This window comes from Euphorbia lathyris, chromosome 7, assembly GCF_963576675.1.
Source record: "Euphorbia lathyris chromosome 7, ddEupLath1.1, whole genome shotgun sequence".
Taxonomy (NCBI): domain Eukaryota; kingdom Viridiplantae; phylum Streptophyta; class Magnoliopsida; order Malpighiales; family Euphorbiaceae; genus Euphorbia; species Euphorbia lathyris.
In genome coordinates this window covers 60,582,719-60,595,552 of record NC_088916.1, presented here as the reverse complement: position 1 = coordinate 60,595,552, position 12,834 = coordinate 60,582,719, and the positions used below count along the sequence as shown (strand labels likewise).

General features: G+C 36.8%; 1 protein-coding gene across 1 annotated transcript; it reads left to right on the top strand.

Annotated features, from left to right (window-relative positions):
• Positions 1-7,582: 7,582 nt before the first annotated feature.
• Positions 7,583-12,144, top strand: LOC136235440 (uncharacterized). The gene is made up of 7 exons (XM_066025110.1): positions 7,583-7,891; positions 8,057-8,671; positions 9,799-9,983; positions 10,293-10,531; positions 10,878-11,077; positions 11,635-11,760; positions 11,841-12,144. Exons 1-7 carry the CDS (start codon positions 7,736-7,738, stop codon positions 11,937-11,939), a joined length of 1,620 nt encoding a protein of 539 aa, XP_065881182.1. The 5' UTR covers positions 7,583-7,735; the 3' UTR covers positions 11,940-12,144.
• Positions 12,145-12,834: the final 690 nt, after the last annotated feature.

Below are 12,834 nucleotides of genomic sequence, written 5' to 3'. Positions count from 1 at the left end.
CTGAGTACTCGGTTTTAAGTACTCAGCGGAGAGATTAGGATTGAGTAGAAGTATAGAGGAAGGTACTCTTGTCATACTCAATTGCTGATATTGTAAAAGGTTTGAGGCTCTACCTTTAAAGAGCTCAGTAGAGGATTTGAAATCTCGGACGTGTTCCGGGGACATGACGTAGGCTTAGAAGAAGCCGAACCTGGATAAATCTGCTGAGTGAAGTATTTCTAAACCTTTGACTCCTTATTTATATTGCTTGCTTAAACAATCAAAACTGACCAAGTCAAGAGGTCAAGTTGAGTTGTGCGCATTAAAACGTAAGAGCTCAGGAATAGACTCTAAGTGTTATCTCCTGACTCAAGCTAGGAAACTGACCTAGTCACCTGTTGACTAAGCCAGTATCTTGCTATTTACTCAGCGCCGCTGTTCAAACCTTTTCTTTAGTAAAAGAAGTCTGCCTAAATTGCAAAAAAAGTTTAAATAGTTCCTAACCTCCCCTTGGAACTATACTTGCAACTAAACAAGGGACCAACAGGCACCTCCATTCCTGGTGAGCAAACAAATATCCAAACACCTGCTGCCAACCAGAGTTCAGTTCCTAGGAATCCATCAGCTGACCCCTTGAGCTTCCTGACTACTTCCCATTCTGGGAAAAGACTTCTCCAAGCTGCTCAAGAACTAATCGCGGATATTCAATGCACTCATGCCTCTAAAGCTGAGTGTCATTCTGCTGAGCCTACTCAACTGAGCACCATAATGCAACTTCTGACTGAACTCAAAAGTCTTAAGGAGCTTTTGTGTGTGCTAACCGATATGGTTGCTCAGCAGCTAAAGCAGGAGTTTGCTACAAAGATGGCTCACCTTCATCTGCACATAGTGCACCACATGGATACCATTAAAGGGAAGTTAAATGCCTTATCTGCCGCAAACTCCGGTGTAGCTCAATCAGCCCAAGTAGCTCAAGTCTTCACTGAGCTGACTGCCACTAGAGACTTGGTTTCCTCTTCCTCTCAATGCACTATCGAGCAAATCGCTGAAGCTATTCGCATGCTCAGCTTATCTAGAGAAGAGATGCAAACCGACCAGGCGAAGTCATCTGCAATCTTCCAACTCGCCAAGTCTACTTATCAGCATGTCACACATCAATCCAATCAGCGCCATCACTATGATGCTGAACTGCTCATGATGTACCATCAGTCCTACGCCAAAATGATGGACTCCATTACCTGGATAGGAAAGTCACTCGAGTTTATACTCAGTGTCATCAGCTCTCATAAGGAGATTCCAGCGTCCAACATGGCTGGTGGTATCCAAGTGTTTGAAGTGCTTAAGCATAGTACGGGTCAACTCCAACAGTATTCATCTTTGCTAACTCGTGCTGTTGATCAAGGGAAGTTTTATGTTGCTGTCCCTCAGCCCATTGATGCTGGCAAAACGGGGGAGAAAAACAAACATCCGGCAGACGGAACTCAAAAGAAAAAACATCCTGGTTCCACTTCTGCTGTCCCTCCCAGCACACAACCTCAGCACCAAGATACAACGAAGTCCAGTCAGCAAACCAAGCCCAAATCGAAACAAGTTTCTGTCAACATTAGGCGATAGATATTTCAACTTGTGTAAACTTAGTATTTGTTGCTGACATGTTTCTTGCTTAACTGAGCTAATATATTATCGTATCTTCTTCTAAACATCTGTGTTATCTGTTTATCGCTCTATGCTTATCTGTTGTGTTGATCTAGATTCATGTCCTTTCTCACATGCCTTCTTATTTAAATCTCATTAAACAAAGTAACTGAAGCTTGTGAACATAAAAATTAATCAAGTACTTGGCCACTGAGTAAAACTACTCAGCCCCAACTAATTCACTCAGCCTACTCTGATATCTGAACTTAATCTTCCGCTTAACTTAATATCAAAACTGAGTAAAGTGAAAATGTTTCAAGTACTGACCTTACTCTGAAAACTGACTTTAGACTTACTTGATTAAACCTTGAAATGTTTAAAGTAAAACTAAGTCAGTAGTTCAACCCTTACGGGGGAGAATCTTAAGAAGTTAAGAAAAGGTCAACCATCATTGGGGGGGGGGCTCAACACTGAGTTCCTTATTGAATATTTTTGCCAACATCAAAATGGGGGAGTTTGTTGAAACACCTTTCCACATGATTTTGATTTGACAAAATTATTTAACAAGAATTAAATCTCCATGATAAAAATATTCTAACACATTAAATTTAAATGCTTTGATTTATTTATACTAATGTGTTTGTTCAATGTTGAGTTACTTAATCTATAAGACATTAAGTTGTAAGGCCCAAAGGCCCACAAGAGAAAGTCAAGCCCAAGTCAATGGATGAAAGACTCATGGCCTAAGATCAAAACGCAGCCCGTACTGAGTAAAACGCAAGCCCAGCAATGAGAAGGATCAAGAAGCCTTCGACCAAAAGCTTCAAGACGAAGCTGCTGAGTTGAGCGACAAGAAAGTCAGGTCAGTGGCTGACCTGAATAAACTTGAAGATAAAGTATTTCTACTTTGGGTAAAGTTCAGAAGACGCAGAAAGCTGTCTGGAAGACTTTACCATAAATGTGGAGACATTCTGTCTTGTCTGACGGAAAACTGTTGAGCACTGCCGAAGACAGAAGATACAAGAATTTGATTGGCCGAGGACGCTGAGCACGTACTGAGTGAAAGCGACAGGAAGCCGTTTCCCTCCAACAGTTATTTCGTAATTCAAAATTACCGGTGCATCAAGTGTCACTATAAATAGGCCACTCAAACGCTTCATTCGATGCAGATCTTCAATCAAGTCGAAACGCTGACCAAATTGATATTCAAAGTTCTGTGAGAAAAGCAAAGCAAATCTTACACCAATTCCAATCCTATGTAAAAGTATAGAGTGATCTAAATCATCTAAAGTGTCTTAGCAATTGTTGTTTAGGACAAACAAACACTTATCATTTCTAGAAGTATAGAAAGGAGAAGCTGAGTACTCGGTCATAGTACTCAGCGGTAGAAATAGGAGTGAGTAGAGGAATAGAGGAAGGTACTCTTGTATACTCAGCTTTCTATTGTAAAAGGTTTGTGCTCTACCTTTAAAGAGCTCAGTAGAGGATTCTGAAAAGCTCGGAAGGAATTCCGGGGACTGGACGTAGGCAGAGAGGCCGAACCAGGATACATCTGCTGAGTAACATCTTTCTAACCCTTATCTCCTTAAATTATTGCTTGCTATAACATTGCCTAGTTTAACGCTAAAAGGAACATAAGCTGAGTTGAGTGAACTGAGAAGCTGAGTTCAGGAATAGACTCAAGTGTTATCTCCTGACTCAAAGACAGATTCAGACTTAGTCATCTGTTGACTAAGCTTGTATCTAAAACTTACTCAGTTTCACAGTGCTAAAAGACTTCGAGAAAGTCTAAGTTAAAAATTAACAGTCAGCCATACGTGAAAATTTTAGATAGTTCCTAACCCCCCATTGGAACTAATATTGTCACGTTACACGGGACCAACAAAATCTACCCATCCTGTTATCTCAAGTCGGATCCCCAATCCTAATGAACCCCTTTCATTGGATCTATGTAACTGTCCAGATATCTGCATATCTGAAGCTTGTGAGATCAGCTCTCTGTCTCGATAGAAAACATTGTTACATGCAAGTCTCAATAGTGTTATGTCAATCCCTATTCAAAACATATCACTTGACTTGGGATGGTTTTAATTTTATTAGTTTATTATAATGTTTCGTCTCACTTCATGCTTGTATGAACACTTTATAATCACTTTAAATAAACTTAGGGATTTCCTTTTATTAGACTTATTTAGTTCTTTAAAAGAGGTTGCCTTTATACAGTTATGAAACCATATCTTATTAAAACAAATGACATAAAGAACAATTCATTTACATTAGGTTTATATCCTGGAACAATTGTCTATAGGACACTTAACCCCAACACTTTGGATCACTATGGATCCTTTGATCCTTAGCAAAAGCTTATAGCAGATGGTGTCTTTCCCACAATTGGAACTTTCACCCCACTAGAACTCACAACTTGCTTCCCCTTATCCATTGAATTCGACACATCCCATCCCGTAGACAAACCATCTCTCCCGGACGGACAATAACTATATTGGCTCTCCACATTCAATTGAGACTCTGCCTTCAATGCCCAAATTCTGAGAATCTTGCACCCGAATCACCATTTGTATCCTTATCCGATCTTGGATATTGTACCTCAAGCCTTCTAGATAGTTTGAGGTCTTTTGGCTTTCCGTTTCTGATAAGTTAGCCCTTACCGAAAGCCTCAAGAACTGTCATGTCCGTGTCTAAATTTCTAGAATTTATATCTTGATATTAGTATATATTATAATTATTGGGTGTGTGATATTTATTTGGTGCTATAGAAAAAGTTTAGGGTTAATTTGATGGTTTTATGTGTAAATTAAAAGTTCAGGGTAATTTATAAAAAATTATAGAAAGATGGAAGATCAAACTCGATATTTACCAAATTTGGGATATAAATCCCAAATTCTTCTAGACATTCAAGCATCTTCCTTCTTTTCTTTTCTTTTCTGTTTCTTCTTTTTCTTCTGCCTCTTCATCGTTCTTTGACCGTATCTCCACCGTTTCTTTGATTTACGGAGATTCGACCGTCCTAATCACTCGAAATTTAAACTATAGCATCCTTATGCATAGTTCTAAGTCCTAACCGAAGAGTTTTTGAGTTTCGGAAGTGTTTGGAGGGAAAACATCTTAGACAGAATTTAAAGGGGAATTGAATGGGTGTGTTTTCTTCAATTAGTAGCCAAGGTAAGTAACTATCAACTATATTTTGAGTTTTATGTATATAGATATATGTATAATCAAAGAATTTTCAGAAATTGATATCTTAGGATTATACATGAATTTTGTAAAATTGGAGTTTTTCACGATCTTGATTTTTATTGTGAAATTATAGTTCAAATAAAGCCATTGACTATGATTATATGTGAATTACAGATTTTACTTGGTTATGTTGATTTGAGGTTTCATTTGGTTGATTAACTTTGGAATTTTTATTGATTAAGGATTGATATTTTGGAGAATGGAAAAATTGTAAGCTTGATTATGAAATATATACATATATGTTTTTGGTTTATATATATATATATATATATATATATATATATATGGAATAAAATGTTTGGTATCCATTAAGAGTAGTCCGGTTGGGTGGTTTCGAATCTAAAGATCATATTTAGTGAGAAATATGGTCTGTGTACACAGTCTGAAGACTTATTGGGTATGGTAGTGAAGTGTCGGGTAAGATCATATGGGATATGCAATGTTAAAGAGACGTCTCGTGTATGTTGTGAATTATGATGGAAATATAAGGGGATTTCTTATTGAGATTTTTGTCTCATTTTTCCAAATGTTTTTAACGTTTTTAGGCGAAGAAGTGCAAGGTACCGAGAGGGGTACTCGATCCTAGGGCGAGGTTCGGTTACAGTTACGAGGTTCAAGTCGTCTCTAGGGTATTGCATCCATTTTATTCATATACATATATGTAGTATATGTTTAAGGACACTTGTATAACTTGTTTTGGTATTGTCCTTTTGTTTGGTAATTAGTGTTTAGAAAGAATGCTAAAGGAATGCACTTCTAAGTGCTTTGTGTTGGAGTAATCTTGTTGTAACCTTGATATGTTATTGGTATGTATTATATTCATATATAATGAGCTGAAATTGAGGACTTGTGGAATGGTGTGATATGGGTTATGAGTAAGTCATAACTTTGAGCTAGAGGTAATAGAGAATTGTCTATATAGGTGCTGCGGAAAAATCAGATTTGTATCTGAACCTTGTGATGAATTTTTCGACCAGATATAGACCGAATCTGTCATGGAGTCTCAAATGAAAGTCCTTTATTTTTGTCTTACGTTTCCAGGGTTTTTTGAATCATCTTATTCGGACTCCATATGAAGAAGTTAGGTTATAAACAACATATGTTGGTCATTTTAGCTTTAAACCAGAAATTGGTTTTTGTTTTAATTTTTCTCCTTATTTGAAAGACACTGCTACTGGTTTATATAATAAGTCAGTGTTAATGTCTCATCGTCTAATCTGATCTTATTTTAGGTCGGGTCTGACAAGAACTCCGAAGTATATTCATTAACATTCATATTTCCTTGGGATCATTCTTAATACGAGCTATAAATGTATTGTTCATAATCCGACAGTAAAAACTGCCCCATTAACATCACCTTCATCCGAAGCCAAAACCGAATCGGCTCCCTACCACCTCTTCTTCTCTCTTCTCTCAACTTATCCCACCATACAAAAGCACCTCCTTCTAACCGATAAGCCATTAACTAACCTTCCATTGTTCCAGAATCCCTACATACTCAAAGAATCGGTCCACTTCCGATAACCAATCCAAGAACCCCTCAATATCTAATTCACACCCAAATGAAGGCAAATCGACTTTCAACTTAAATGAATCATCCCTATCAAAATTATCGACATGTCCGTTCTTAGCATAATCAACACCAACATGTGGATTTCTCCCAACCAACTCAACATTTATATTATCATTATAGCCAACATGTTCAGCATTCCCAACATTATCATATTCATCACTATAATTATTATCATTATGCACAACTACAAAGTTTGGCATCCTTACCTCATGAACCTTTGGCCCTCTTTGATGCGGGTTTGGTAGCACCGTGTTCCTCCTTGGTTGAGGTGACAGTGGCAGTGGCGGTGTTAGTTGTCATTGGGGTTGAGGAATCAGAATCTCCCATTTCTCCTTTAATGACCTCTCACTGGTCGTTGGAACGTATTTCTCATCTCTATTTCTCATCTCTCCATAGATGCTCCCATCTCTTCCACAAGCTCTCGATGTTGCTCCCTTATTTTGGTTTTGAAGTCTTCAATATTCTTGTCTAATTACTTCCATTACTTCTTGTGGTAACCTTAGTTGAACCATTGCTGAAGAAGTCTCATGTTAGAAAAATGATCGGCTCTTATACCAACTGATATGGGTAAGTAACGATAATGGTGGTTTTGATCTTAAACCAACAAAAAAATAATCTCTTTACTAGCTCAACTAGTATGAAATAATCCTATCAATGTTGAAAACCTTAGTTTCAAGAAGAAAATATTGTTTGATTGTTAAGAAAATGTGTATCCTTACAAAATGTTTAGCTTAAATACATTGTCAATCCTAGGTAGCAAAAGACTCAATATCCCTCCTTTAGTACTAACAACCTCATCTAACAAGAAAGGCAAAATGGAAATATTTAGCTTAAATACCTTGTCAATCCTAGGTAGCAAAAGACTCAATATCCCTCCTTTAGTACTAACAACCTCATCTAACAAGAAAGGCAAAATGGAATTACAAATTACATAGTGACAAGGGGACAGGGAATTCGGGACAGAAGATTTTTTTACTGCTTTTACCAGATTGATTGTGTTGATGCCCCTCATCACAGTTTGAGCCAAAATCGATATAAAACGTTAAAGCAATTACTATTTAGGGTAAGATTAAATGGATATACTTATTTGATACTTATCCCCTTGTATCGTTGCAGGATTGGGATAGCTAGCATCTGAATGAATTGACACGTCTAAAGTAAGAGAAGCAATAATAAAATGCCTGGATTTTCTCTAGAAGCAGCAACCAGAGAGTAGAGGGAATTCAATTCTCTCTAATTTTTTGTCATCCAAATCCTCCAATTATTTCGCCGGAGATTAATCAGAGATCGACGATGGGTGCATCATCTTCGACAGATCACAACCATTCGACCGAACAACAACAACTGGAAAGTTTAGTAGCTTCCACTGGAGCTTTACCGATGCTTCAAACTACTTTCTCTAAGCTTGCCGATCCTCAAACAAATTCTATCCATCTCCAATCTCTTCAGGTTCTTATCATCCTTCCTCAGTCTTGTTTCTAAATGTGGTGAATCTGTAAAGCTTTACTGTAACAGAGTTGATTCAATTGAAACAAACTAATTTTGTTTATACAAATTGATATTGTTCTTCGAGGGTTTAATTTCTTTCTCATTCATAACTTTTAATTTCATCAGCAATGCTTCTGTTTAGATTATAAAAATCTATCATGTGAAGGACGCGATATTCCTGAGTCATTTCGGTTATTGTTGGATCATCTGGGTGCATCTATTGTGGATATATTTTTCGTCAGTGAGGAAGGAGGGATCAGTTGGGTTGAGTTTTTGAGAGGGTATCTGAAATGTTGTGGAAGGATGCCTGCATCAGTGGCACTCAATGCCTTGCTGAGAGTATTTTCCACTACCTCTGCAAAAGCTGGACTTCCTTTGAAATTGGAATTTGAATTCATTGATGATGATGATTGTAAGATTAGTGGGGCTCTTCTAGCCGTTGATGTTCTTGTGCTTCTCTTGTTGTGTTGGACTATGTTATGGGATTCCAGAAATTCTGCATTTTCAGAAGGGAAAGGAAATTTATGTCTCCCAGATGTTAGTCATTTAGTGTTATCAGCAGTTGTTTCCTGTGCTGAAGTTGATAGCGACTTGAATTTATGGGATTGTGACATCTCATCCCTGGTAGTTGAACTTGCTGCTGGGAAGCTTCTCACATGGGCCTTGACAACTGTGCCAGGTCTCTCAGATTGTTTCACACAATTTGTCCATAGCAGGCTTCAAAATTCAGTTCCTTCTGCGGTATAACTCAGATGAACTTAAATTTGTGCTTTCATGTTATTTTTTAAATCTTGCTAGAGGTAAGCTTTCTTGTCCCTAAAGAGAAGCACAGTTCATGTTGCCCACTTATGCTATCTTACTAAATATTAAAAGTGCTTATGCTCTTAAAAAAAACTCATGATTGTCTTGTGTTAGTTGTTTTGGATTACTTCTCTTGTCTTGTGTTATTGTCTTGTGTTAGTTGTTTTGGATTACTTCTCTTGTCTGAAAGCATCTTTTATTTATTTGGATTGGACGCAACTGTCTCATATGCTTTTGTATGATTTGACTAATACAATGTGAAGAATGTTTGTATCCTTCTTGCGGAGAAGGAAACATGTACGAGTGTCATGATGTTGTGAGAAGTTTTATGTTCTATACTTTATCTTCTGTACCATCCATATTTGGTGGAAGATTTATTCTCATGCGTTTGGGATATTTATTGCTGGTCGTTGAATATGACTGCAGGATGAAACTCTTGGCATGAAATCCACAAACAAAGCCAAGTGATTAAAAAGTTATATTATATGGTTTCTGACTATAGTCATTATCTTCACCTTCCAGACCTAAACTTCTCTTCTTGGAAGCCAACAGCATTCTTACACATGTAGTCACTTCTTCTACCTTACTGTTTACTAGTAACCAGAGCACCTTGCTTCCGATGCTATTCATTATGAGAACTAATTACTGTCTAGCTATCCTTGTTAGTTGCCCTTTCAGTAAGAACATGCATAATACCTTGTTTTTTTTTCTAAGAAGGCATGCCTGCTGCATAACTGGAGATAAATTGAAAATCAGTAGGCTAACTGCATTGAATGCTGTGATTGTGTTAAAAAACGATTTAGAAGTCAAATCAGTAATGATGCTTCTATTCATGCATAAGAGATCAAGGAAGAGAGATAATTAGTAGTAGAGCAAGGAATGTAGGTTAAGATTATAGAGATTGGCTTCCTATTATCTTCTGAAGATAGTGCTTTCCAATTTATAATTATTTCTTCTCTGCTCTTTAGCTATTTTCTTACTTATTATGTACTTCCATCAATCCTGATTTTGTTGTCTAATCCACTTTACATCATTTGATATACATTCTTTTCCTTGACAAATAACAGGAGTTGGAACATCCTACTTCCTCACTGGGAGAAATCTCTCCAGGAGAGGCATCTGATTTGTGTCTACTAACTTGTGGAAGAGCATTTGCAATCTCTCTTACACTCCGGGGTATAATGAGAACAGAAATTCTGAAACCCTATTTACCTGCTGGTGGTGATGGAACTTATGAAAATCTTCTTTACCGGTTTGTCATCTTCCCTTGTGTTTCTTTTTTCATGACCCACCTACCATTGTTCTCTGCTCCTTGGGAGTACTTCTTTACTGGTTTTACATGTATTGGCCTTCTAATTTTCTAGTGACTTTGACTGTAGTACCTAAGTTGCTTACTGCAGAAGTGCAGTCTGTGCAGATTGTTGTTTTTACCATCTTTCATATCCTGATTTTGCAACTTGAGAACCTTCTCTCTCTCTCTCCAGGGTCACATGTAACCTATCTTCTTGATTTTCTTATGCATCAACTCTATTGTTCAATGTTTCTTTTCTATATACTTTAGGTCATCTCATCATGGGAGGGGCATGAACAGATTCTGGTCTAACATTGAAGGCTATCATGGTCCGTCGCTTCTTTTGGTTTCTGCTACTTCTGTAGACTCCCATGACGATGGTACAAATGAGAGGAAATGGGTAATAGGTGCACTCACGCAGCAGGGTTTTGAAAATAGGGATGTGTTCTACGGAACCTCTGGAAGCTTGTATGCTATATGTCCGGTCTTCCATGCATATACGCAATCAGGTATGTAAGTGTGCGCAGAAAATAGAAAAACTCAAGAGTAGATAGAGAGAAGTGTTTGTGTGCTGGTCTGTCAGCCAGACTATACCACCAACACCCTCCTCCTAAGACATAAATTAGGGGAAATTTTTTGCCTTATGTATTTTATACTTTTTGTTCTCGTGGTGGCATGGGAAGAACTCTTCCCAGACCCTTGCAAAGTGGGTTGCCTTGTGGCACAAAGCAGTGAAGGATGCTGTTATGACTTCTATTTCCTTAAAAATATATATTAGATGAAATAAAATTCATGTAAGATGCTTCTAGTTTTGTTAATATCGAAACAATGACACCATGGTTATGTTATCCGCAGGGAAAGATAAGAACTTTGTATATAGCCACTTGCATCCAACTGGCAGAGCTTATGACCCACACCCAAAGCCTGTGGGAATTGCATTTGGAGGAACCACTGGGAATGAGAGAATATTTATTGATGAAGACTTTTCTAAAATAACTGTTCGCCATCATGCAGCCGATAAAACTTACCAGCATGGTCCACTTTTCCCAACTCAGGTATAGAGCTCCTATTTACTTTTAACATGCATGAACAGAGATTCCATATTTTCATTTGCTCTTAGTTCTCAAAACTCAATTGCAACTATCTAGAGAAGTTAAATTGCAAATCCAAATGCATATTGATGATGCAGTATAATATTCCTATACTCAATCACTTTTTTCTTTCTTTCTACATCTAAACCAATACTTCTTTTCCGTTTATCACCAATGTATTCAGCTGTAATTTTCTTTCTTTAACATCTGTTAATCACTCTAATCTGTTTGTGTAATTTATGTTTTGCACTTCACAAGCTATACATGCTTCTGAATGGGAAAATGGTTATCAAAGCAATTTTTGATCTTATATGTCTTCATTGTCCTGGTGGAGTATATTTGTCAAAGTTCTCTTCGATGCTCCTCATGGGGGGAGATTGTCAAAATTGTGTCCCTCTTGGAAAGTTAATGTAGTCACACTTGCATATGTTTAGCTTCGTTTAACTATACGAACCCCAATAATCCAAACTATCACATTAAAATTTTCACAGCGCGGCTTCTAATATGGATCTGTGTAACAGGGCTATCTCCTTGTTGAAGCTTCAATCACAGAAGTTGAAGTTTGGGGATTAGGTGGGAAGGCAGCAAGTGCAACCCAAACTTCTTATAAGAAGAGAGAAGAACTTTTCATCGAGCAAAGACGCAAGGTAACTAATTAATCTGATGAGTTTGGCTGGCATATATATGTAATCTTAGTAGGCTGTATCATATGCTCACCCTTTTGCAGATTGACCTGAAAACATTTGCGAATTGGGAGGATTCACCAGAGAAGATGATGATGGATATGATGTCCAACCCCAATGCCGTCCGGAGGGAGGAACGTTAAAAAACGGAGGAAGATGTTGTTTTACTTTTCGGCTTAGACCAGAGTTGTGAGATTGTAGATAATCATGTGCAAGAGAAAGGTAGATCATGTGAAGTTGTGTATGTAAAATAACTTAATAAGTGATATAAAAAGATGAGATATGCCTGTTGATCTGTGTGTCATTTTGTAGTGAATTTTGTAAAATGCAGGCAAAAATTTGATGGCCTCGTTAATTTTTCTCTTTTTTTTTTTTTTTTTTTTTTGTTAATCTCATTGTATATCATAGTGGAATTTCTTCCATGTTATAATAAAATTGCAAAGAGATATTTTTTTAGTGAATCTAATACATAAAATAGCTTAATTACATGGAATGGAAAATGGTATATTAAGGTATTTAAAAAGCAATAATTACTTTTTATAATATCACCATAAAAATAAAATAAAAATAAAGACTATGAAAATCACTTCACCCTGCACATTCATTGTGTGATATGATTTACAATTGGAAAAATAAATACAATTAATATACAATTAAATCTCGATTGTTTGGAAATTAAATCTCGATTGTTTGTTTGAAAAATATTGTGTTTTTCGTGTTTTTCATTTGATATTCGTGCATTGATGAAATTTCAAAAATATAGATATGAACATACAGATTATTCTGTCTAATGTTTTCTTTCTTTGTTTAGTTAGATGAATCTCATTTTGTTTTGTTAATGAAAATGTGAATAAATATTACAAGAATTATATGGAACTCGGAAAGTGAAAATGGAATGAATGGTGATTTTTTTTCTTGTGGGAGAAACTTGAATTACAGGTGAAAAAGCATCCGGGTCAGTTAAATTTAGCCAATGTCACACTAAAATTATCTAATTTTAAAATAGAATAAAGTTTACTTCTGATCGCAATAAAATTA